This window comes from Sciurus vulgaris (genome assembly GCF_902686455.1).
Source record: "Sciurus vulgaris genome assembly, chromosome: 12".
In the NCBI taxonomy this organism is placed as follows: domain Eukaryota; kingdom Metazoa; phylum Chordata; class Mammalia; order Rodentia; family Sciuridae; genus Sciurus; species Sciurus vulgaris.
In genome coordinates, this window is record NC_136473.1 from 18,062,884 (window position 1) to 18,085,478 (window position 22,595).

The 22,595-nt window shown below is 41.9% G+C and overlaps 1 protein-coding gene across 26 annotated transcripts in view; it reads left to right on the plus strand.

Moving 5' to 3' along the window:
• Window positions 1-21,984, plus strand: part of CELF2 (CUGBP Elav-like family member 2) — a 495,873-nt gene extending 473,889 nt beyond the window's left edge. For 8 of the 26 annotated variants that reach the window (XM_079106234.1, XM_079106229.1, XM_079106216.1 and 5 more), the window contains 5 exons: window positions 1,533-1,664; window positions 8,540-8,737; window positions 13,194-13,337; window positions 16,520-16,691; window positions 18,051-21,984. In XM_079106234.1, the coding sequence (XP_078962360.1) occupies window positions 1,533-1,664; window positions 8,540-8,737; window positions 13,194-13,337; window positions 16,520-16,647 (602 nt within the window). In that variant the 3' untranslated portion in view covers window positions 16,648-16,691; window positions 18,051-21,984. The remainder of the gene's footprint in view (window positions 1-1,532; window positions 1,665-8,539; window positions 8,738-13,193; window positions 13,338-16,519; window positions 16,692-18,050) is intronic. The other 18 variants (XM_079106231.1, XM_079106221.1, XM_079106235.1 and 15 more) reach the window with 7 other exon arrangements.
• Window positions 21,985-22,595: the final 611 nt, after the last annotated feature.

Below are 22,595 nucleotides of genomic sequence, written 5' to 3' on the forward strand. Positions count from 1 at the left end.
GGCCAGGAACAACTAGGGGGATGGATAAAGTTTCCCACTATCCTAGATGCTAGATGGAAAGGATGTTCACATGCTGCACATTTCACAGCTGGAAATGGACCAAGTGCTGCTTTTTTTTTTTTTTCCCTTGGTGCTGGTGATTGAACCCAGAAGCACCTTACCACTGAGCTACATCCCCAGTCCTTTTTTTCTTTGAAACAGGGTCTCACTAAGTTGCTGAGGCTGTCCTCAAACTTACAATCCTCTTGCCTCAGCGTCCTAAGTCACTGGGATTACAGGTGTGTGCCACTACACCCAGCCCAAGTGCTTCTTTTAGCAGCTAACAGAATCAAGTTTAGCCAGACCTCCATTACCATAAGGTGAAACGCTGGATGTGAAAAAGGTCAGCAGATTATAAACCCATATAAATATAAGGCACTTGAAATATTATTTTGAGAAGCAATCATAAGTGCAGAAGGAAATTACTCTGGAAAACCATTTTGGGAAACCATTTTTGGGGGAATAAAAAAGACATTGGAGGGCTGGAGATATAGCTCAAGTTGGTAGAGTGCTTGCCTTGCAAGCACAAGGCCCTGGGTTCAATCCCCAGTACTGCAAAAAAAAAAAAACACTGGAAAGCCACTTTGAAAAACATTGAGTAGTTCCTTAAAATGTTAAAAATAGTTTATCATATGACCCAGCATTTCCAATCCTAGGTATATACTCAAGCGAATTAAAACTATGCATGTCTACATAAAAACTGGAACCCAAATATTCATAGCATCGTTATTCATAATTCTCAAAAGTGGAAACAACTCAAAGGTCCATAACTGATGAATGGATGAACAAAATATAATGTTATTCACATAACAGAATATGATTCGGCAGCAGAAAGTGAATAAGGTACAGGCACAAGCCACAGCACACGTGAACCTTAAAAACACTATGCTAAATGAAAGAAGTTAATCACAAAAGATCACATTTTATTATTCAATTGATATAAAATATCTAGACTAGGCAAATCCATTGGGACAAGAAAGCCAAGAATTGCCATTTTATTCCCCCATCTCTACGCCTTTTCTGTTACAGTAAATTTCAGGCTAGCTGACGAGAAAGCTAATAGGACGAGGCTCTCCTACAGTGGGCATAATAGAAGATCACCCAAAATGACAGGCCTCCTGGTCACAAAGGTTTCCCTCCTAACCAGCAGTGAACATGTTCACTGCATTGGCAAAAAAGAGCTGCCATGGTGATGACCACCTGTGCAGGTGGGGGCTGGGGATGGAACCCAGGGTGCACAGGGAAACACCCCCTTTACCACTGAGCATCACCCCCAGCCCACTATGACAATCTCTTTAATCACCAGATCTAATGTCAAGATTGCTATGCGTACAATCCCATTCATCTTTCACACCAAAAACACAAGGGGGGATTGCGGGCTTCTGGTGACGAAGGGACTCCTCACTTCCTGTGAGGAGGCAGACTACCTCCCAGGCCTGCTGGCTTGCACTCATCTTGTACTTTCTCTCTCCCTTTTCTCCTTTGTTTTCCAGTGGCTGCTTCAACCCCCAACTCCACTGCTGGTGCAGCCATGAATTCCTTGACCTCTCTTGGGACTCTGCAAGGACTGGCTGGAGCCACTGTTGGACTGAATAATATTAATGCACTAGCAGGTACCATAAACAGTGAGTATTTGCTGCTCTGGTGGACAGCCTTCCCCCAAATTCTCCACAGAAAATGGTCATCTAGAAATGACCTAAAAAGGATATGGAATGGGGAGAACTAAAACTTGGGATGGAGGAGCACATGCTTTGACAGGCAAAAGTTACTTGCATACATTTTATCTCAAGAAATGCCCAGCCCCGTCCCACCCTCAGAGTCAATATTATATCTAGTCTCAGTCCTCACGTGTAGTTTGCTGGGGTTGACAGATACTTTCAGTTTTCAAGGAGTCTGGCCTGGTTTTGGTTTTCTCCTACTGTGAGGCAGTGCATAATAATAGAAAATTAAGCTGAGAAGCGTGTATCCAGCTCTACTTACCGCCCATCAGTTTTAAGAACTCAGGCAAACCACAGCTTCCTCTCTGGGCTTCAGAGTCTCCATTTGAAAAAATGAAAGTTCTGGATCAGAAGATCTTAAAGGTGCCCTCCAGGTTTAAAATCCGAAGATTCTTGATAATTACACAGGGGACATGAGGTCTCCAAAAGCAGGAAATGGAACTGAGTAGAAGAGAGGTGCTGCTGGAAAGTGTCATCTGGAATCTTTATCAAGCACCTGTAGGCACGGGTCACTTACAGCAGTGACTGTCTAAATTAGGAACATCTTTTCACTGCAGGGTTAAACAGGCTTGGGGGCAAATAGCTTACCAAGTTATACTTGGTTCTGAAACACATGGACTCACTAAGGAACTCTAGATCTGTGCTACACAGCCCACCTGCCCTCCTTCCTGTCATTTTAAACCCATGAGAGGAGTGTTGCCCAGGCCCAGGGTTGTCATATTTTGGGCTTGTGCCTGGCATGGGCTCCTGCACTGGGACAACTGATCTTCAGCCCATAGAGGGGACACCTAATTTGCCTGTCCCACAATTCAGTCACTGTGGTTGCCTGAGAGTAGCCCAAGCCCAGGAGGTCCATGATAGCCAACTGAGCTTTCTGAGGAATTTTGGACCTAGTTGCCTACCAGAGAGTCCAGGCAACCTAACCCCTCCCCTTTTGAGTTTTTAATAAAAAGGCACTTAATATTTGCCCTACTTTAAGCCATGATCCAGTAAGTAACCTGTTTTTAAAGGATGATCAGACCATACAGTTTTTTAAGCCAAAAATTCCAATAATTTTATACTTTGAAAGCTCAAAAATATCTTGCAGTTTTGGTTTAAAAAAAAAAAAAAGAGCCTGAAATTCATCCATATATAAATTAATCTGATAAGAAAATAAATTGCATGTGTAGAATTAGGAAATGTTCAGGTGTTATTAAAGCCTTTTATTCAGATGCTCTGAGAAAAACAAAGAAGAACTTGGACTGAGTTTTGTCTGACCACAGAGAAAAAAAAAATTCCTTCCAAATGTGATGGCTCTCAGCACCAGTACATGACGTGACCATTTGACAATCAGAGTGTTTTATTCCATTAGCACTGCCTCCGGCCTTTGCGTTCTCCAGCAGCCGAGCAGGGGCCTCACTGCCTTGCCTCCTGTTTCTGGTACAGTTCCTCTCTCTGCCCTGCCTGCAGAAGCACCAGCCCACTTCCTCACCTAGGCTGGGGTGTGTTCGCACATCCCCTCATGCTGCTTCTCTTGCCCCAGGACCTAGTTCCCCTCAAACAAGGACTTTGATTTGATCGCCTGCCTGTCCTTGGTCTGCAGAGAAACAGGCCAGTGGGAATGGTTGTCCTCCTCAGCACGTGCTCATGACTGCTGTGTGTGTGTCCTCCCGTCCGTCCGTGTCCTGCTCCCCTCCACCCTACTCTGTTGTACGTCGCTGGGCTTTCCCCATTGTTATTGTGAGGACCCAAGAGGGACTTTGTTGAATGGCAAAGAAACCACAGCTAGTTCTTGTGTGGAGTCTTATGTTATACCGAGTCTGCTCTGGCAAGGACAACAGGTTGAAATCATTTTGCCTCTGAATTCTTTGCCATTGGGTTAACCGAAGTTCGTGGGAAATTAAGAATGTTTCTGGTTTCAAATAACCCCTACCAGTCAGGGGTTATGAACCAGGAAAATGTTTAATTCAACCAAAATTCAGGCACAAATGGAAATAGTCCTTCTCATTCGATAAGTGTTACCAGTACAGAGCTCTTTTACACGCAGCTTTGGCTTGGCACTAATAATTGCTGTTTGCATCAAATTAAATATGGAGAGAAAACCTTCTAGGATAGAGCAGCCCCTTTCAGATCATTCTTCCTCAACAGAAAAGACGGTGCTGCCTCTTCTACAGGGTAAGTCTCAAAGCAGGCAATCAAGGAATGGTCACCTGGACAGTCACCTAAAACAGTTAACCCTGGCTTCCATGTCACTACTGTTTCCTACCCACGCTGTCCCAGAGCCATTACTTGCTACCTTGAGGAGAGTGTTCTGGTTTTCTGAATAGATCCATCTCTTCTATGGTCAAAGCTGCCAGCAAGAGAAGTAGGTGGCTAACTCAGCCTGGCCTAGATTTGACCCTCCTCCCTGCCAGAGGCCCCACCCCTGCCTTCAGGGGACTTTTCCATTAGCAGCTAAGTAGCTAAATTAAACTGTTTGAATTTAATAGCCTTTTTCTTCCCTTATACATTAATGAATGGAGGGGGCTTAAAAAAATAAAGCTCCCTAAAGATAAAAGCAAGAATCAGCAAGATCAGAAGAAGGAACATAGAATAATGTAGAATAAAGAATATAGAATAACAGTAGGTAACTCGGATTTTACTTCTACATCTTGGGATGCTCCCTAGGCACATTTTGTATACTAATATATGAACCAAGGTGAAGACTGTGCAGCCATGCCCAGCAGAGTCTGTACCAGATCCAGTGTGTTTAAATGTCAGTCAAGTGGCATCCCTGCCTTTCCTTATTTAAACTGCATAATTCTTACAAATGACTTACTATACAGTGCTTAAAATTATGATTGTTTGAATATAACCAGCCACGAATGCCTGGTGGAAAGTGTTTATGGAACTATTTTATGTAAAGTACAGAAAAGAGAAGATGCTTTGGGCATATTATTGGAGTTTGTCACTCGTTATCTGCATTGTGAAATTACTGTTTGAATATGTTACTGGATCTTACAAAGATGTATGCAGTTAGACACACACATACAAGCACACACAGGCCGCACACATTTGCAACCTTTTAACATAGGCATGTGGGAAAGTGCCATTAACTGTATGCACATCCAGATTCATCTCCTTGATTCCAAACACTTCTTATTTAGGCTCTCACTTACTAGCTTATACTTTAGAAGGATATGCCTCATCTGTACTAAGGAAGCTTATCCCAGTGAACTGGTTAGAAACCTATGAGAACATATTAATACATGCCTCACTTCTTATTTAAAATCTGGTAGAGGTGCTTGCAAATAAATGGAGTCTACCTCTGATTCTACTTTCCAGGACCATATCTGTAGTAACCACAAAAAATGTTCACATTCATATTTGTGGGTATGTCTGTGTCATTTAAAAAGATTTACTTAGTAATCTCACAGTTTCTTGGTGTCTGTCAGGTGAGGATCAAGTGGGAAGCACTTGATAGTCGGGCTGTTTAACCTCCCATACTAACCATCAGTTCCAGAGACCTCCCTTGCAGAGGTTTCCACACCTGTTTTCTTCCAGCCCTGCTCATCCAATTAGCAAGCATGAGAACCTAGATTAAATGGGAGAAAATTGCCAGTCCATTTGGCCTTTTCAAGAAAAGCCCTATTCTTTTAAGAGGAACATTTTGTTCAACTTAACTTTCTTCAGTCCTCCATTTCTATTGTCCAGGGCTTTGAGAGGTAATCAGGTACCAGCAGCTGAGCTAACAAGTGTATCTTTGATACAGTGAGTATTTAATATAGAATAACAGTAGGTAATTCACAGAAACTACTCTCAAAAGTTGAAATCTTCCTCTGATGTTTCTTCAGATTCTACCATATAATCCACTATTGTATCCAGGATTTGGCAAACACCCCCATCCCAATTTTCCAAGATGGTTTTGGATTAGGTACTCTCAATGACTTGGTACTTGTTAGAACTTTGACCCTTATTTTTGTTCAGAAAGATGGTGATTCCATACAGGAGCAAGCCCTGGACTAGAGATTCCAAACCTCCCTGTTATCTGCACAGGTTCCTGACTAGCCCTGCCTTGGGCATCTATACCCTGTCCACTTGGTGCCTCCTCTGCCAAGCCTCTCCCCTTCCCCAGGCAAGAAGACAGCCATCACTGTCTCCCACACATGTGGTATCCACAGAAGCAAACAAAACTCTGCAGAAGGCAGGTTTTCCCTGAGGTGCATTCTAAAAAAAAAAAACAGCCAACCACAGTGAAGTATAAACCAGGAAGCACAGAGGACATGGCTAGAATGGCACTTGCTAGAGCCTCAGATTTCACAAGGCTTCTATGTAGTCCTGAAACATCCTTCCAGTATTTCAGGAGCATGAAGTTTATTCTGTTTCTGTAAAAGGGAAAAAAAAGTTTGGTCAAAAGGATCAGACTCCTGACCCACAAAATAAGAAAGGCTACGTACCAGAGGAAAGGGGATTAGGGGTACCAGTGACCGCTGCAGTGAGACGTCCTCTGTGTCTGACATAGAGGGAGAAGCCACACTGCAGAGGCTACAGACCACAGGAAGCTCAGGTGGGGCATTTGTGGCAAGGCCTCAGAACTCCAAGGCCCTTGTCTAACAGGCTACCGTGGAGATGAGGTGCTCTCACCCATTCGTGGAGTGGCGGGAGATATGGAGATGTCAGCAGAGTGGAGCTGAAGCTTTCAGCCCAGGCTTGTTGGGCAGCCAGGTGCCCCAAGCACCTTGGGGTATAGATAAGTGGCAGCTCACTGTTCACTTTCCTACTAGAATTTCCTCCCAGGGGAGTTTGGAGTTGCCAGAGGGCTGAGCCCACAACTGGATCATCTGTATCCCTAGCATCTGTTACCAGCCTGACAAAAGTGGAATCAACAGAATTTCCCAGCAGTGCCCTCCCCTTCCTGGGTCACTGCACACCACCCTCCCACTCCTCACAGGAAAGAAACGTGTGGCTTTCCTTGCTGCACACTAATTCTGGGAAGTGAGGATGAAAGAGACGGGTGGTGATGATTTCTCCCCAAGAATAATGCAGGAATAGAGGGGAAGAAAAGAGGCAGCGAGGTACCTGAGGGATCATCTACAGTGATTAGGACAGGCTGCTTCCAGGCTCTTTAACAGTGCTTATTTGCATGACCAGAAAGAGAACAGACTCCTTAGTAGTCAGAATTTAAAGCAGATGCAGCAGGACCTCTGCTGGCCGACACCTTGGTTCAGCTGCATCTGCGTGCAACCACTTTTTCTCTGCGAGCTGTTACTCCATTCTCAAGCCTTTCAAGCTTGTCTGGTCACCTCCACATCCTTCTGTGAGGAGAGCATATCCCATGACTGCCTTCCAAGGCCCAGTTCTGTCTCCTCAGGCCCCGCAGCAGGAATCCCAGACCTGAGGAGCTGGAGTCCTCTACCGTTGAGCCATGGCCTAATCATATCTTGCCTGTTGTCCTTTATATCTAAGAGACGAAGTTGGCAAAATATCAGAAGCATGTATGGAGTAAATAGGATGCTCCCACCTACTCTATGTCCTGTGGATGGCAAGCAGTAGCACTGACAGGAGTGCTAAGGTGATTCTGCTGTTGGACTCCTCTGCACATATTTGCAAGCACCCTATCTTAGCTGTCCTCTGTTCTCATTAGACTTCTTATCAATTTTTTCCAGTTAGTCATCCTTGCTATTTTAATATCTCTAATCAATAACCCTAATCCCATCAAGACTTTCATTAATGTTTTTCTCAGAAACAGATCTTTTTTTAAGACCTTTTTAATCATCAGGGGACCCAAAGACAATTGTGATGTCACCTCTTCCATTTCCTGAGTTCATAACTATGTTAACACTCTATGAAGCATTGCTTGTTTTGACTCACTACTCAGGGAAAATGTGATACAATCAGCAACCAGAATAGAGCAGCCAGGATACAAGGACAAAATCAAAAGAGCAACTGTTCCCATTGGTTAATAGCCAGGATCCAGTTTACAGACATCATGTCAATCCATGTTGGCTGGAAAATATGACACGAAGCTCTTTCACTGGCAGAAACCCCAGTTACCTGGGCATGAATTAATGTATGCATGTGCACACACATGTACACAATAAGCATTTGCTGCCAAAAATCACACCAGTTTGCAATCTTTGTTAATTGAATAAGTCGCCCAAGTTCTCCGCGATATGGAAAGGGTCCACGTTTCTTCTTGTTCTTTGATTCTAAATTAGCTAGACTGTTCATCTTATTCCTAAGACCCTAGTCCCTGACATCCTTCAACTGTTTATGAAAGCTGGTTAATGAAACTGCTGACTCACTGGTTTTCAGAGCACAAAACTTGTCTGCTCTGCCATGTCATCAGACAGCTTAAAGGAAAAGTTTTATTTTCTCTTTGCCTCCTCAACCCCTTGAGCCATCGCATGGCTCCTCACAGAGCCCAGTAAATAGATTGAAGTGTACAGCTGTTACAGGCCTCTGCCACTAATGTGTTTTTACATGCTTCTAAGCTCTAAGAAGCAGAAAGGCTTTTATTTCAAAAAGATAACGGTACTTGCCAGTAGCACCCTGCATGGAATTAAGATGTATTGTCTAACTGTAGTGCCTCAATGAACTTTGATCACTGGCCTAGGGAGAGAGGGCTATCATTGCTTAGGTGTCCCCCACCATTACTGTGATTTATTTCTTCATGGTTTCGTTTCTGATTTTGTCGGTTTAATTGGTGTGCTGGCTGCATGCACTTGCTGTTGTACTTGTGTCAAATGATTCTCTAACTTCCTTTGGAAAGCACTAATGAATAAGTGCTATTTCTCTTCTCTATTGTTGGGTTTTTTGTAAAGTTGCTCAAATGCTCTCAGGTATGGCGGCTCTGAATGGAGGACTTGGCGCCACAGGCTTGACGAATGGCACGGCTGGCACCATGGACGCCCTCACCCAGGCCTACTCAGGAATCCAGCAGTATGCGGCAGCCGCACTGCCCACGCTGTACAGCCAGAGCTTGCTGCAACAGCAGAGTGCTGCGGGCAGCCAGAAGGAAGGTAGGTGTCTGCCCTGGGCGGGCCTGGTTGGCCCTGCCCAACCCACTTGCCTTAGAGCACACTTAGAAGATGCGGAATGGAACAGGTGTCGTAAGGAAAGCCCTTGTTTTATTGCTAATATTTATGTTAAAAAGAAAAAAGTCAGCCTAAGACATTTCTCTCAGTCTTCCCTCCTGTTCATCTTATCTTGTAATTTTTCATCCATCTCTTAAGATGAACTTCTGCCCACTGGGCACTTTTATGTACTTATTCATTGCTGCCACAGAATAATTGCCAGCAATCTTCCTCTCCCAATTCAGTACAGACCTTGAGTTGCTCCCTTTAGCAGAAACTGCTCCTTGGCAGAAGGGGATGACTGGACACAGGTTGTGCCAGAGCCCCAGGTTTGCAGCATCCACTTGCCAGGCATTATGTGGCTGCCTCTCGGTAGGCGACACTTCTCAGGCTAATGATAGAATCCATGATTAGGATCGACTTGGTCTTTGTTTAATTGGGGGTCTTTGGGGAAAGCAAATAAGTGACTGATTGCCTTGCTTCTGAGGCAAAATAAACTTCAAGAAGTTAATGCTAAGAATAAATTAAAGCTAATTGTAGGATGGCTAATGACTTAGTCCAAATAAGGACAGTTTGTCATTCTTCCTTTTGATCTCTTCCTTAATTGAAGTTGATATATAAAGCAAAATCAGCAACATCCTATTTATCTTCTTTCTTACTTGTTTAGAATGTGGGAAAAGAAGCTAGAATAGGGACATAATAAAGATTTTTAAATATTCGTTTCTCCTTTTCCCTTACCCTATAGCTCCAGAAGGCTTTTTTTTTTTTCTGAATACTCTGACTTTAAGCATAGTGTTCTATAAGAAACAGAATAGTTTTACTTAGTAAATTTGTGATTTTTTAAGAGGACACAGCTTAAAAGATACCCATGTATTAAAAAAAAAAGAATAAGGTTTCCCCTTTGATAAATAACCAGAGATCATTAAAAATGAAAGATATGATGGTCTAAGTTTGTCACTTCAGCTTTCTCTTTGCTCTCAGCTATGTCTGTGATTAAAGCTTTTTTAATATGCACACTGTTGGGATGTGAAAGGGACCATCATCATGAGCACCAGAGGTCTTCCCCAAGAAAAGCTGTTTACTTGGGTCCTTCGGGGTCTACCATGGTGGCAGATATGAGCAGCAGGAGGGATCCTGTAAGACAATGATATCCTCAGAAGGAGACCATAAACTTAGTTCCCCCACGTGGTTTAAGAGAATGCTGGTCAGCTGTCCATCATCTGATAGGCCTTAGAGCAAACCATGTAGCTCGTGTTGCTGAGAAAATGTCCATCTTCAAGACTCAAAATTCAGTGGTTTGAGGATAAAGTCTGGACACTGAAATAATGTTTTCTGAACTGTCTCACCCTAGCCCACTGCCCTAAATTGGTTTGCCTTAAGTTTTAGGGATTTGTAAAATAGATCAAAATAACTATCGCCAACTCCTGATTGGTTTAGGTACATGGGCATCAATAGCATGGTTCAGTTATTATCTGTGGTGGCAGTGGGAGTTGTTTCAATTTGTCCAGTTTTGGTTTTTTTTCCATCACCTCTCACCTTCTCATACCTTTCTACTGATCACTTCCTCACCCAGTTAATGCAGCTCAAGAAATTTAACCCATCTGTTAGTTAAAGAAAAATGTAATCCAAAAGGCAAGTTATAGCCAGGCATGGCAACACACACCTGTAATCCTAGGGACTCGGGAAGCTGGGAGAGAAGGATTTCAAGTTCAAGACCAGTGTGGGCAATTAGAAAGATCCTGTCTCAAAACAAAAAATAAACGGGCTTGGAGTCTGACTCAGTGGTAGAGAATCCCTGGGTTCAATCCCCAGTACCACAAAGAAAAAAAAATTTTACAGGATGAGAAAAGGGAAAACTTTATAGGATGAGAAAAAAACATAATACTAAATAATGCCAATACTAAATAGATTTTTAGATTTCCTACCCTACAGTTCCATCCTTTAGTCAAGAGAAATGAGAGACAACTTGATGTATTTAGTCCTGTACCCTGGTATATTTTCCCCATGGGAAAATGAGTTTAATTAAATTTTTCCCCAGATAAATCTTCTGAAGGAGTATGATATCCCTGTGGATCTAAGTGCAGAGAAGCTTACTACCCTTCTTTCCATTCCTAAACATCCTCCGACCACTCTCACACCTTTCCATCTCCTGACCTTGGAGGTGGCAAGTCATATACACACGAGTAGTTAGGGCCTTTTGGTACCCAGTAAGTGCTGGTGGTCTGGTACAGCTTTGCTCCCACAACGTCCCCAGCGTTCTGTGCTAGTCAGGTGCCCTGTGAGGAAAAAGGAATGCGAACACTTCAACCCGCTGGAGCCGGTGAACAGAACATAGATAACTCTCCCAAGTTAAAATGCCCTGGAAAAGAGAAATGGAACAAAGGGGTGCTCTGAAGATGGTAGACAGGTTTTCATTACTTCTAGGGGCAGAGAAGATAATGACTCACAAGTGGAATTCTAAAACAAAACAAAAAAATATATATATTATTTTGGTACCAGATGCCTCTGTAGCAAATATGGGTGGTTTTCCATATGAAATTACTTTCGCTCATTTCCTGAGAAAATAAGCAAAGGTCAAAGCCTCCTTTTGTTTGTCCAGCTGTCTCTGAGGGCCAAGGGTGGAGCTCAGCAGAAGCGCACTTGCCTAGGCTGCTCAAGACCCTGGGATCAGTCCTCAGCACTACAAGCAGAGAAAGAGCCAGCTATCTCTTTATTTCCATGGCCTCCTTCTCCGGCATGGAGACATTCTAGAATGCCAGCACTGCTGAGGCACACCTAGGAACTTGTGCCTAGGAACCTGGGCATTCAAACTGCATTTCCTTCCTAGGCTTCAGGAGGCCATGCACCTCGCAGTTCAAATCAGGTCCCACTAATCTTCATTTGTGCATTTGGATCTTTTTTAGGAGGAACATTAAATGTGGTATCAGATCCGACCACTGTACCTATTGCGAAGGATGTGCATGGCACAGCAGCAGTCATACACCCATCTCCAGTGTTTTTGGATTTTTTACTTATTCAGAAAACATTTAAGGGCCTATAGTTGTGCCCCTTCAAAGTACAGTCTGCCACTGTTGCACTGGAATGTCAATATATCCATAGCGTTTGTGAGTAGTACAGAAAGTTCAAGTAGCCAGGGAGACACATTCCTAAATAAGAAGAAATACCTTGTCTGGGGCCTCAGGAACTGACCTCAAGAAGTCTTCTGTGAAAAGTCCCATTCATTGGGATGCTTTTTTCTTTTATGATTTATTTTGTGGGGACAGGAGAAGAAACTGTTGGATGTCTCTTCGCAATAATGTCTATCCATTTATTTTTTCAGAGTTCTTTTTAATCCCAATATTTTTTTCAACACATACACACAAATATCCTTCCCCTTCTCTAGGGAACCATTGTAGCCTGTTCCTGCAGCTTCACAAACAGGGCAGGCAGGCCTGGCTCCTCTCCTGCGAAAGCCAGCTGCAGACACGAACCAGCTACAGAAGTCCCTTGACCATTTCTGTGAGCTCCCTCCCACCCCAGACACCATGCCTGGATGTCCAAGAACCATCCAGTCTGTATTCTCCTTCCAGCTAACTAGGTTTCCTTGTTTTTCCTCTTTTTACTTTCAGACAGCTCTCCTATAGGTGGGTTGTGGGTCCAGAGAGGGAAATAAAGAAGAACCTGAGAGCTTATCCCTCCAACCCATGAGCTGAGAACTTCCCTATACCACCCTTGTTTGTGTTGTTTGCTGGAAAAGAATGAGTAAAAGGGAAGAACTTGGCTTAGCTCAGGCTTTGAGAAACCTCAACATCCATTTCCAAGGCTTACCTGGAGGTGTATTCCTATCAAAGTTGTGAGATTCTACCTTTTTTCCCTGTTGACTCACTGCCAGTCATTTCTAATAAAGATGATTATTACACTGTGTTGAGAGATTTGGCAAACCGAGACTGACTCGGTAACCAAGTAAATGATCAAGAAATCCAGGCTGCATTCCTGCTACATTGATGATTATAAATCGCTGCACTTGGCATAGAATGCCCAGAACACGCTCCCCTCCCGTGACAGAAAACACAGCTCCCAGGAAAACATGTGTAGATTCCCTGCCCCATTCTGCCCACCACCACCTTCGCCCCATCAGAAGGAGAAGCAAATGAGTTTTGATGTGCAGTAAGTACATGTGACCCCAGAAAACTATCTGAGGAAGAAGCTACTTACAGCCAGCGTCTACTTGGAAATTAGAAAAATGTAAAGGATGAGTGTTTTCCTGAAAGACATGTCAGCACTTGACATTTATCCATCTGTTTATTCTTTCATAAGAGAAAGCCAGATACTTAGCCTTCGTATTGTTAAAGGATTCCTAAGAAGAGACTTTGGGAACTAAGACTCGAGGGATACCTTACTCTGATTTTTTCTTCTTCTTTAGGTCCAGAGGGGGCAAACCTCTTTATTTACCACCTTCCACAGGAGTTTGGAGACCAGGACATTCTGCAGATGTTCATGCCTTTTGGAAATGTTATCTCTGCTAAAGTCTTCATTGACAAACAGACCAATCTGAGCAAGTGCTTTGGTATGCAAAAGAAACCAAGCTAGAATATTACAGTAGATTCCCAAGTGAGGAATCATGGGAAGGAAAATGTGAAAGGTAGCTATTTTTGGAGTCAGGGTAGGGCCTTCCTGTGTGGTGGTATTCCACAATTTTTCTGGATGCATGTAAGCAGATTTGGGCAAAGTTATTTAATCAAAAAAGGGGGGGGTGGGGAAGGGGCTATATAAGAAGAATCTGGGAAATTCCTTTATATTAGGTAACGCTGTGTGCCGTACTGTTAGAGTGTCTTAATATACGTATCTAATAATCTTTTGTTTTAGAATAGCTGTTTCTTCGGGCCCTTCATATGAAAGCATGAACTTTCATCAGAAGGAAACAGATTGCATTTAGTCTCTGCTGATGTAGAATAGCACTGCAGACACTGCTACTAGCTCCTTACCCTTCAGGTTTAATGAGTCAGACACTAAGGAGTGGGTCACACTGTTAAGTACACGCACACACAAACTGCCACAAATATACACACGTTCACAAGCAGGGATGGTCAGGCTGCTGACACACTGCAGTTCCACATGCACAGGGTGAGCGTTGAGGTATCTCATGCTTAGGCAGGACACTGTGTTATGATGGCCTGGAGGGCCAGAGTTTGGAATTATAAGACTGGCAGGAGCTCGTGTGGATATGGAGCATAAGACACTGGAAACCTTGCTGCTTAGGGCACCTAGTTGTCATACCCTCTCTGCTCAAGCAGCATGGCCTCTGCATCCCATGGCATTTTGGGCCCCCTTAGGAGAGTGGAGAAAGCTCACAATATGTGCTATTGTTTTTACACCAGGAGGGCAGCATTTGTTTGATCCATTTATTGTTTTATTTCTCAAATCTTGCTGGCCCCCGAAGCAGTTTAGAGGCCAGGTGTTCACAGCATCTACACTCATCTGGCAGACTCTGACCCAGTTAGAGCTAGACCACTTGGCTTCACTCATGCCTGCAACTTAATAATTCATGTTGGTCATAGGCAATGACAGCATAAAACAGGACAGGAGCGCTGTGGGCCAGGAGAAACAGAAGTGTGTGTCAGTCGGCAGAGGCAGGGTGGTTCTTAGACTGCTCAGTTCACACCAGTTTGGCTGACTGGTAGCAGGTAAACAGGCCAAGGAGCGCATCTTGGCTGCTAAAACTACATTTCTGTAATGCCTTTCTAATTTCTGTGCCATCACCCAGGAAGGTCTGAGCCTCTGTTGTCAGGGAATTAGCATGTCAACCCTTTCAAGCCACTGTCTTCACCCTAGTGGGAAGGCTGCTACTGTGCTCACTATATGAACCCCTTTGTAGTGGTTCACGAGAGGGAAGTGGAAGTTAAGCTGTTTTACTGGGGGGTTCGTGAGGGCCAGAGTTTACCTCAACACCTTCCCCACACAAGGTGTTGAGGCCAACATTTGTATTTTTCACAGCTGAGCAATGTTCTAAGCTCATCTGGAAAATGGAAAGGGACTGTGCTTCATAGTTTAATTTGAGAAAATATGTATTACCTTGGAAAGAGATTATATCAGTCCACAAACTACTTAACCAGTATGTTCATAATAATGCAAATTAAGCTATCGTAATCAACAGACAGACATTCAGTATTAGGGGCCCTGTTCTCATATACTGAAAGTCATAGCATCCCAGGCCTCCTGTGAGCCAGCCTAATTTCTTAGGACCCAAGTTTGCTGAATTCCCAGTCATAAGATAGCAGCCTGTTCTTTCACTCATACCTCTTGGCTGGGTTTTGGTATTGATATATTGACCCATTTCCATCCTTTAAGCATCTTGCTAGTTTGGGATAAAGACCCTGAGGGAAAGAAGAAGGTGAAGTCAGAGCAAAAATTTTAGATTTGAGGTTACATTTATTGGGAAGTAGATTTAATACTAATGTAAGCAGCCATTTTTGCAATGCCTGTGAAAAGCTTTTCTGACGTGTGCCCATTTTTATGAACTGAGGAGAGACCGCTGCTCAACGTGTATTTACGTCCTTTGCTTCATCCTCTAGTTTGTAAAGGAATTTTCTCTTTAGCCTGAAACTTTCACAGTAGATAGATGGAGGCTTTTAGCCTAGAACCTTCTGAACAGTTGATGTCAGAACTGAAATTAAATCTGTAAAATAGATTCCTTTCAACTTAAAGTCAGTAGGAACTGTACAAGCTCACCACTTGCCTCAGCTTAAGTGACACTTTGCCTGTACCCCTGCCTTGGCCTCACTCTCCAATGTTAGAACAAACTAGGATCAGAATTCTGCTTCTGGGCCTCCACAGAGCATCATGGGTTCTTTTTCAAAAACATGCCTTTCCCTACTGCTTTTGGCAGAGGTTGTTGCTGTAAAGAAACATACTGGAAATTCTGCTGAGATGGTTGTTAAATCCTCAGTCATTTAGACTGTTGGTTACCCAAGACTATGAGAGACGTAAGGTAGTAATTTCCTTCCTGTTGAATTTACTCAAGCTGTGCACATGGAAACTGAGCTAAGGGGAAAGGCCCAGCATTTCCTTGGGTTCTTCTCAGAAATAACTCCAGAATATTAAAAATGAAATATAAATTATCAAATCCAGTAATGGGTTAATTCTGTAACTGATTCATCCTCTACGTAAACAGGTGTGGGAATGGTCCACAACTAGAGACTCAAGTCTGTGTGCCACACTGGTACAACAGACAGCAGAGAAAGCAGGCGGCGTGTGCTGCTGTTCACCCTCCTCCCTCTATCCTACCTTTCAGCCTCACCGTGTTGGGACATGTGAGCTACTGGGGCCCTTTTAGCCCTGGACTATATATACCACTGCTTGTGTGAGTGAGGCTTATCTACCTGCAGCTCCTTCAGAGAGATTCTAAGGGATTTGAAACAGATTTGACTTGAAAGCACTAAATAAGGAGACTGAATTCACTTAACATTTGTGATTTTAGTTTTCTAAGGAGTGGTTTTGCCCTGTGTACCAAATTACCAGTCCAACTAGCTTCTTCGCTACCTCTCAGTGGACGTTTCCAGCTTCATCCCTCAGACGTGCTCTGGACGTTCATGGCACTTAATAAGCTGAGAAGCGCTGCACTGAGCACAGGGCTGGCACCGTGAGCATTTGCAGTGACCCCGTGCCAGCCCTCCCCCAGCCCTGGCCCCCCTTTCGTGCTCTGCTCCCACTCCATCTTGACCCCACATCCTTCCCCTTTGTGTTTTCCAGGTTTTGTTAGCTATGACAATCCAGTCTCTGCACAAGCTGCGATCCAGGCGATGAATGGCTTTCAGATCGGCATGAAACGCTTGAAGGTGCAGCTGAAGCGCTCCAAAAATGACAGCAAACCTTACTGATCCCAACCCCAGAGGCTCCCTGCTCTTATTTTAGCTTTCTTAGGGTAAGTCCCACAAGCCAGCCTGTTCCTCAACAGGGAAGGCAGAGGAGGACCACATTGCCAACTTTTACCAAGAGAGACGGTTATTTTTACAATAAGGCCTCCATTTCCCCCCGCCCAGCCCCCAACCCAGTCTGCCATAATTAAAACTTGGGCTACCTTGTTTCTATTGAGTAAATTCCTCCTCCAGTTGTGCCACTGTATTCTCCTTTGTTTTGCAATTTGAATCTCCTTTTCCTTTTTTTTTTAATTTTTTTGTTTTCATTTTTGCTTTTTTAAAGAAAAACATATATACAAATAAATGACATCTTGAGAATTTAAAAGGCAAACAAATGCTGATGTGCAATTCTAACTCTGAAACCACTGGTGCCCCGAGAGCACTGCCTGGAGCATTCACCCCTCCTTGTCCGCGCCCGCCCCTGCCGAGGGCCCCCTGCGTTTAGCGAGGTGGCCCAGCAGAGGGAGAAGCAGGAGAAGCACTTAAAACAACACAAACGTCTTTCCACTACATCGGTTTGTTTTAATAAGTAGGATTTTATTTTAGGGTTCAAAGAAACATGACATTTATCGGTCAGATTATTACACTGGTTGTCTATTTTGTTATTGTTTTATTTTTGTTTTTAGAAAGGATTAATGTAAAAAAAGATTTAGAGATCTGTTTCTTAAAGCTACAGGGTTTAAAAATAAAATAAAAATGAGTGAAAATACTTGATGTTTCTTGAAAGATAAATTTAATAATAATAAATAAATACATAAATAATACATAAATAAAAAGAAAGCCACAGGCCTGTAAATTTTATTTGTAAAAAAAGCATTTCTATTTTTATACAAAATTTTTACTGCCTCAGAAATAATGGAAGTTATTTATTGCCTATTGTTAACTTATTGGGTACCTAAAGAGCAGTTCTCTGTCTAGCTAGAACCTTCTGAAGTAGTCTCTAGAGGAATTGTTCTAGGAATGGGCTTTTTCACCGTTGAACCCTAGACCTAAAGTTCATGCTTTATCCTCTCGTTGTTTGTATCTGTCTGATTATTTTGTTCGTAATTTCCATTATCTAGTTTACAGTTCAGTTGTCTGACTTCCCCGTATGTCACCTTTGTTGAAACTGGACCCTCTTCCCTTGCCAGTCCCTCACCCCAAAACACCCAGAATCCATCCCCTCTCACTCTCCAGATGGATTCTCTTGGGGTTTCATTGTGCTGTGGAAAAAGAGTGTAAGAAATGCAAATTATGTGAATGGCTCGTAGACTCCCTGAAGACCTAAGATTTGCATTAGTTTTTCTCCTGCACCCTTAAAAGTGATTTTGTTGCTGCTGCATAGATTCTGTGTAACTTTTTACTCTTCCTTGTTTTTTCCCTAGACATCTTCATGCCCGTTAGTTCATCGTTTGCCTAGCATGTCCCTGTGGCGTCTCAAAAAAAAAGTTTCATCGTCCCGTCATTGTTTCTGATGTCTTTCTGACCTCACATCATATTTGGTTCTCCTACTGACCTTTGATCTAGTTTGACCTTTGAAATTTGCATGTGACCTCATCTAGCTATGAATTCTGGGAAGTCAATGTGAAAAACATTGCTGCATTCATGCAAGACTGAAATTATTAGACAAATTATAGAAAAAAAACCTGTGGCAAAAATGTTTCTTTCTTATTTTTTTTTCCTTTCTTTTCATAAAACAGACTTGAAAGTATTATACAGGGATTGGCATTCTTCCCGGTCACTGGTAACAATAGCAATATGTGTCCAGGGACACAGAATGTTGGTTTCTAACAGACTACTTCCAAAAACAGTTTGAGAAAAAAAACTGTCTGATTTTAAGTCTCTAGAGGTCTGTAATAGTTTTTACATTTTTCAGGCAGTGTAAAGTTTTTTGATAAGGCCATTTTAGGTGGCTCACTTTCTCATTAAGATATATATATAGAACCACTTTTTGTAGATTAGTATAAGAAAAATATTTACCCTGTTTTGGGGCAAATGCTACCTATTTGTGTCACCTTTTGCTGAACTGACTCACAGTTAGACAATCCATGGTTTAATGCACATGAAATTACCTATATTTTATACTGTTTCAATGTACAGGAGAAAGGTTACTGTAAACTGTGTTATGTTGGTGCTTCTGTGAATTAAGTTGTGGTTTCATCATGAGTCTTACGGTCTTAATGTTCTCTGTTGATAAGACAAGTTTAGAATTGGTTTACTTAAAACAAAAAAGAATTTCAAAAAAAAGTTGTTTGCTTAAAAAAAAAAATTTCATGTGAGGAAAAAAAAAAAACTATTCCAGAATAAGTTTTGTGTTGGCTTGTGAAGCATTGATGTCATTTTTTTTTTATTGTGGACTATTTAGATGTGTTTGTGTTCAGCAAAATGTGATCTGTTTTTTTTTTTTTTTCTTTTAAAGAAAAAAAGTGAAAATATATAGTGCCAAATTCCAAAGGTACTTCCTTCCTAGAGCTTCAGTGTGTTTCTTGTGAGAAGTAATTTGATAACATGGGTATTTTATTATGTGTTTTGTATAAATCCCTAATATTTAAAAAAAAAAAAGGTTAAAAAAGTTTGTTAACTTGCTATTCTGTGGTCTTGTTGCCTGAAATTGTTATTGTTTGTTATTTCTCTATGATGTTTTTTGTAAGACATTGTATAAGTGCCCATGTCTCACTTTTTTAACCCCTCTGCACATCAAGGCTGTGAAGGCACCCTCACAATGTATTTTCTTCATACTATATGGAAACCTCTAAGGTGAGAAAGTTTTGAACTTTTAACCCTTTCTACCCAGAGCTATCTGGAATGTTGGTTAACTTTTTATAAACTGTCATCACTTGAGTTTGTTTTGGGGTGTTCCTAATTTGGCTTTTTCCCACCCACATATATCCTCTGTGTGGTACATTTGACTACTTTCTTGGTCCTTTGAGAGCCAAAAGGAAATTAAAAAAAAATTCCACAAGACAAATTTGAAGGGGGGAAAATATTTGAACACTCTCCAAATTTTGTCCTATGATATTTTTACTTTTACTTTTGATTTTCTGTTTTTTTTTTTTTTATTCCTAATGTACTGCTGGAATTAGGATTCCTAATGTCCTATGCTCCTTCTTCAGTTTAAATGAAACATGGGGGAAAGTAGGTAGATTCAGTCCTTAAGTAAACCTTAAAAATACCGTACGCTTTTTGAGATCAGATTTAGTGATACGTTCTAGTCTAGAAGATTTTCATATATTTGCAGTCAGACAACTTTTTTGGTGGGACTGTCTTTTGAGGAATTTTGCTTTTGTTTCTCAAATGCTCCTAGATAACCTTCAGTCAGCCACTGTGCTGGGAACTCTCTGGCCCCAGTGGATGCCTCTGAACAAGCAAGGTGTCTCAAGGGAGAACCCCAGAGCCCCTCCCCTGCACTTTCTGCTTCCTTGTTCTTTAACTGAACACACTGATTGAACACAAAGGGGACTGGCCACATAAGTACAGCTGGGTTCTTGACCAAATACCTTCCTGCTGCCACTTTTTAAAGTGCCATATTACTTTCACTTGGACTTTCTGTGAACAGATACCTTGCTGTCTTGACAAACCTGAATGTCATACCTACAGCCCCAACACACAGCCCAGCCTTCCTGACAGCCGGCCCTGGAAGCTTCTTGGCTCAGCTCCCTTTTCCTACTCACCTGCCCTGTTTGATTTAATGTGCGCGTGGATGCGATAGCCCTGGGATGGAAAGGACTAGCCTCTAACGATGCAAAAAACAAAAAGAGAAGTTTCCTTCTTACAGCACATGCACTTCTAACGAAATGATTTGTATTATCCTCACACGTGTTTACTACTGCCGGGGCCTTCCTGCAGCCTCTGAGGGCTATTTTGTACTTCCTGCAGCACTCAGCTTAGTAACAGGTTATTGCACACGTCTCTCATGTGTCATGGTGGTGTAGAAACGCAAGGGAACACCATTTGAATTTCTTAGACCATTTCATTCCAAATCTATTCATTTATCAATCAATCTCAAAAAAGTTTTGTTTTTTGTTTTTTTTTTCACTGAAGCAACTGTCCTCCTTTCCTCTTATCCCACCTGCATCTCCCCCACAGAAAAACTGAGAGCATTGACAGGAGGCTCAGGGTGGGCACTTTCAGTGTTTCTGATTTCGCAGGCAACCAAGACAGTACATCTAGGGTGAAAGTCCTTTTTTGGGGGGGTTTGGTTTTGCATGTCTCATTGTTAAAAAGATAACTCTCCTCAGAGACAAACTGTCCTTTTATCTTTTAATATCAAAAGGAATAAAGCTGCAAGGGTGCAAAGGGCCTGTGCCAGGAGACAAAACACGCAGGGAAGTGACTTTTTTTAAATCAAGTGTAGAGAATAGTCATTTTTAAACTAAATTAGAGAATTGTGACAAAATGGCAGTCCTCAAAGGCGTAACGAGTTCATCTTTCTTTCACCATAGGGGTTATAGTTCTTTGGCTTGTGCTACTCTGGAATCATTTTACTGTTTCTGTTTCTATTAAGTGCTAATTAAAAAGAAGAAATAAAATTTTAAAAAAACCTGTAGTTTCATTACCTTTTTGAATAATGTCATACAAAAAATGTATTTGTGTTTTTTTGTGCTGTGAAAATTGTTGTTTGTAGATTAATACCATTTTGTTTAGAATTACAAAATAGTTTTTAAATATTGTCTGAGAAAAGCCAAAGTTAATGCAACCTAGTGGAAACTGTAAGACCATTTGAGTATTGTTTGTTTTATTGATGCATTTGGATTTTGTTGTTTGATGGAATTTGAGCCAAAAAAAAAAAAAAAATACGCAGGCTTTCCTATTTCTACAACTGATTGTACTTATGCATTTTGTACCAGTGGAACTTTTTATACTGGAGATTAAAAAAATGGAAATTTTTGTGGCTTACTCTCGTGGGCCCCCTGACAATGACTGATTTCAAGTTTGATTTCTGGTTGACAGAAAGAAAGTTGCTTTTCTTTTGAGAATTAAAAACTTTGGCTTGATTTCTTTTTTCCCTTTGCTTATATCTAGCATTAGAATTTTGTCTTAAAATACAGCGGTAAGTTTCACTTTTTATTCTGTATTGTGCAGTTACACAATAAGGTAATTAGATTTAGAAGTACTCAGTCACCTTAAGTGGATAAATGTATTAGTTAAACTTTAGGGGTTTGCTTTTTTGCTGTTTAGATCAAAGTTTTTTCTGATTCTTCTGTCCTCATTGTGAACATAACCGTGTAGTTGAAACAGTCAAACTTATTTTTGTAATGTATGTTACTGTGTGATGCGGTTTTCGGCTTCTGTCTCCAATATTAAACCATTTTCCTAATACTTGTCTCTCTCTCTGCGTGTTGTATCGTTGGTGGTCATTGTATGTTGGTGATGCATCTACACACTCACTGTTTCACCTGTTTTTTTCTATATGTTGTGTAAAAGATACAGTCGATTCCACCTAAGTGAATATCTGATTTGGGGACACTGCACACCAGCCACCTTTGATTTATGTGCAACGGTCCACTCTGACCACTGCTTCCAAGAATGATACACTTTTTTCTATGGCTCACCTAAATAACTGCCCTACTGAGCTGGATCTGCCAAGACATGTTATGGTCTTTTGACTGTACAGGTTCATTTCTCCTCCTCCGACCTCTCCTTACCCTTCTCCCTCCCTCATGAGTGTATATATTTACACATACATGGACATATATGCACACACATGTGTACATATATAACATGCAGTTCCTAACATTCACTAAAATCTGCTGCACTACTTTAAGAAGAACTGCAGCAGACTTGGAGTTTCTTCTGTCTACCCCCAAGTCCAAAAGCATATCATTACTGTCAAGCTCTTCTCAGAAACTGATCACCTTTTCAAATGAAGTGAGCTCTCAAGGGAGGAAAAAATAAACTTAGCTGGTGAGCAGAAGATGTGAAAAGGGTTA